The 3,756-nt window shown below is 41.5% G+C and overlaps 1 protein-coding gene across 1 annotated transcript; it reads right to left on the bottom strand.

The window, feature by feature from the left end:
* Nucleotides 1-25: 25 nt before the first annotated feature.
* On the bottom strand, nucleotides 26-2,648 carry LOC129823319 (uncharacterized). The gene is made up of 4 exons (XM_055882247.1): nucleotides 2,633-2,648; nucleotides 1,980-2,249; nucleotides 1,782-1,886; nucleotides 26-1,663 (listed from the first exon to the last, which is right to left on the bottom strand). Exons 1-4 carry the CDS (start codon nucleotides 2,646-2,648, stop codon nucleotides 1,278-1,280), a joined length of 777 nt encoding a protein of 258 aa, XP_055738222.1. The 3' UTR covers nucleotides 26-1,277.
* Between the last annotated feature and the right edge of the window lie 1,108 nt (nucleotides 2,649-3,756).

Genomic DNA, 3,756 nt, shown 5'->3' with positions numbered 1-3,756 from the left:
TCTTGTATATTTTGGAACTTCAAGAGAGCGTCATTAGCCCTGCTGTGGTACAAAACCACAATCTTGATATTCAGAAAGTTTTCAAATTTGCCTATGTCTGAGAAAGCCACAGCCTCCTGTATACCTAAACCCACAGCCTTTTGTAGCTCTTGAGCTTTCTGTAACGCTTCGCGCTCTGTACATCCTGGGCTGAGTAAGTGGGCCAAACCTATGGCAAAGCATAGCTTATTACCATGATTGTGAACGATTATGAGGTAGGCCTTTTTATTGCTTATGATTTCGGACTGCATCAGGCTATCGAGTTTACGTCTCTGCCCGCCGCCCCCTTGTGGTGGCCGGACTAATTGTACTACAAGTTCGAGGGTCCTATCTGCTAGCACGTTTAAATTTGACTGAACAAGGCGTTCTAGCAGGTTAACAAATTGTTCAAGATCTGCTTCACCCCTATTTAAAATAAGCGACACACGGCTCTGCAGACTGTCTCCAAAAATTTCCAACTGTAAGGTATCCCTTGGTTGGCTATAAGCTCTAACTCTATCTACCAGTTCATTCAAAGTGTCCATAAGCATTACGTAAAACACAGCATATTCCCGAATCTGACCCCCCCATGCGAAATTGAAAAACTGTCGAACCTCAATATTGTGGAATTTATTTCGATACAAAACATGTTCACTGCGATCAAGACCATCCCCATCCTGATTTGCTAGACAATTGTCCAACTGTTCAAAAACATCGTATTGGGTTTCAGACTCTTCAGACATGGGTGTTAAAGGCTGGCTTAGAGGTGTAGGTGGTGCAGAATTAAACCTAGGGCTTTCGTTCTGTACATTGTGATCAAGACCTTCCCGCTCCAGATTTGATAGACATTTGTTCAGCTGTTCAAAAACATCGTATTGGGTTTCCTCTTCGAACAAGGGTGTTAAAGGATGGCTTAGAGGTGTAGGGGGTGCAGAATTAAACCTTGGGCTCTCGTTCATCTGGGTAATTAAAGATATGATTGATTCGGGTATCTGTGATAACCTGTTTTCATCTGCAGACCCTGACTCATTCATACGTGTAATAATTTCAATGAGTTCGGAGGGAATCTGGGATAATAGGTTTTCATCTATAGCCCCTATGTCAATTAGCCCAGAATCATTCATATGGTTAATTATATCTTGGAGCTCTGTAGGGATTTCCGCTAAGAGGGTTTCAATTGTCTCGCTTAGGTCTATAGGGGGCGCCATTTCTCTACTTAAGGATGTGTGTGCTTGTGTTTTTTTTTACATATGTGTTTTTTAACGGAGGTATTTGCTTGTTTTAACCCTACTGTTGTTTAACATGCGGGGAAGCTCTCTACGCCAGAATGACACATCCTGATTGTATTGATGTTCGAATAGAATACCCATACGACGTTGAAGTAAAGCCTTTCGTGATTTTAAACCCTGTGTAAAAGCCTTGAAAAGCACGGCTTGGTCTATTTCACAAGAGGCTGTTGCCCCACCAGAATTGGCCGCTTCAATAAGGTTGGCCACTTCACAGAACATCAAATCGTCTACCTCAGAAATGTCATTTAAAACTTTGAAATCATCAGGCTTCGCTGTTCTGGTGACTGGGGTCTTTGGCGCCTCCTCGGGATCTAGATGTGTAGCTTCTTGGAGGTCTTTATAAGCCGGCGAGGAGTCTGCATTAAAAATAATACATACAGAAAAATAGGTTATTAACCCTAAAATATGTTTGATAAAAATGTAAAATACATTTCAGATATAAGCCTATATATTAACAATACATTAATTAAATACCTCGGCTTTTTTGAAGAGGGCTGTTCTGAAGAAGCTCTGAGAACTCGGGAACATGTCTTTGGGCAACCCTAATTATAGCATCTGCCTGGTCTGTAGCTTGTGAGCCTGAAAGTAAAAAAAAAAAACACCATTAGTCCATGTTTAAACATATTCAGGCATAAAAATAAAATATATATATAAATGATAATTGATTCATACCTTGTCCTTGTAACGCTGTCTCGTGAATACCCTCCCAGTAGTATTGTTCGGGTGAAGCGGACCTGTGGATCTGGGCCCTGATTGTCCGTTGGTGTTTAATAGGGGGCGTCCAACGGTCCTGGGTCAGGGGAGTTGACAGGCCGTTTAAAGTCTCTGTTTGCGGCTTGTGTGTAAATACATCCTGGGAGTAGGGCACAATTGTCTCGTAGGCATATCCTTCACAGAAACCGTGTAGACTCCCTATGGCACCCGTTCTAGGATGTATTTCCGCTGTAAACACATGAAATAACTTTTAATATAAGATGCCGACACTTTTTGTTTTTAAGGTATAAATATTCTTACGGAATTCTTGAATCTTACTTACCACAATTCAGGGTCGGCGTTGGGATGTAAACAATTTGTTCCGGAGACCCTACGGCCGGTTCGAGTTCAGTTATATCTCGGAGAATCTGAGTGAAGGTTTGAGAATCTAAAAAAACATTAGATAATATTAAAGCTCTAATCATTTTAGCTAATATTGACATTTTATACGTTAAGAATCCGGGCCCTAAGGCCTGTTTAATATTTCTATAACATACAACGTTTTCAAACAATTCCCAAGAACAAACAAATCTAATATATAGCATATGTAAATATTTATTTCAAGAACTAACCTTGAGAAATATCCATGAGGAGGGTTTTTACCAGATGATCTTTTTTAACGGGGTCCGTCCGATAACTATTCCTGGGGGAATGCTGTAGGGTAAATGCGCTAAAACGATGCTAACAGGGGGGACCTGTTTTGCTTAGCTTTTGTAGCCGTATGACTCGCGTGGTGTCGTATTTTTTCGCGCTAAAACAGCCTCAAAGTTATCTTTGAAGCCTAAGGCATGTGGTTCAAACACCAGCCATTTGGTTCAAACATAGGGTATTGGGTGGTGTCTAAACATTAGGTATCTTTTGATATTCTAAAATCTCCGGGGGCTAGCATCTAGATGCTGGGGTGGGGAGGTCTCGACAGCGCTGGGCTGAATGACTTTTAGGCATCTGTTTTGCCAGATAGTGTAAACCTTGGTTTCAAACGACCCCCATGCATAGAGAGCCTTGAGCGCAGATGCAAGGGTATTTTTTTAACAAACACCTCGCCCCCTTTTTCTGTTTTTGAAACACACACACACACACACACACAGCCACTACAGCACACGCACGCCCATACGCGCGCACATTGCGCAAGGTTTTTTTCTCAGGGACAGACTGCGCTAAGAGTGAACAAACGCGAGAGTTCATAACGTGGTGAGATTCTGCTTTTAAAACCATTTTATTTCATTCAAAATATTTAGTACATACATTTTATAGCCTTACATTCTTAAGGTATTTTACGAAGCCTTTCTTACAGATCCAGGGATCTGATGCAACCACCCCCCATTGTCAGTGTCCAGTTGGTCATCAAAATGCCGGGATCTCTTGCCAGGCTCATCAACACTTGGTAAGTTTTCACTCCAGGGGTACATCCTACGTCGGGCCTTTTGGTCCTGGTTATGTCTCAAGAAAAGTCGAGGCCAGCGCCTTAACTGTTCGCGATTTTTGAAGAGAATGTCCAGCTTATTCATAAGTGTTATGAAAATTGGATAATCCACCCATTTAAAACTAAACACAGGAATAAAAAAGTTGACATCTTTGCATGCTCTGGATGCTACTGGAGAATTGACAGACTTTGTAGCATTACCCGCATCATAAACTTCACAGGCTAAAATTGTCACTTTGTTGTCAGGGCTATAGTCCATTGAAGCAATTCTTA

Source organism: Salvelinus fontinalis, chromosome 25 (genome assembly GCF_029448725.1).
Source record: "Salvelinus fontinalis isolate EN_2023a chromosome 25, ASM2944872v1, whole genome shotgun sequence".
Classification (NCBI taxonomy): domain Eukaryota; kingdom Metazoa; phylum Chordata; class Actinopteri; order Salmoniformes; family Salmonidae; genus Salvelinus; species Salvelinus fontinalis.
The sequence above is the reverse complement of the archived record's forward strand: the minus strand, read 5'-3'. Positions and strand labels throughout refer to the sequence as shown.

What these genes read in the sequence shown, in the direction of transcription:
- LOC129823319 (XM_055882247.1), bottom strand. An exon ending in GACAGCGTTACAAGGACAAG is followed by an intron (nt 1,887 to 1,979) that starts GTATGAATCAAT and finishes TTTTACTTTCAG; the next exon opens with GCTCACAAGCTACAGACCAG. An exon ending in CCCTCTTCAAAAAAGCCGAG is followed by an intron (nt 1,664 to 1,781) that starts GTATTTAATTAA and finishes TTTTTAATGCAG; the next exon opens with ACTCCTCGCCGGCTTATAAA.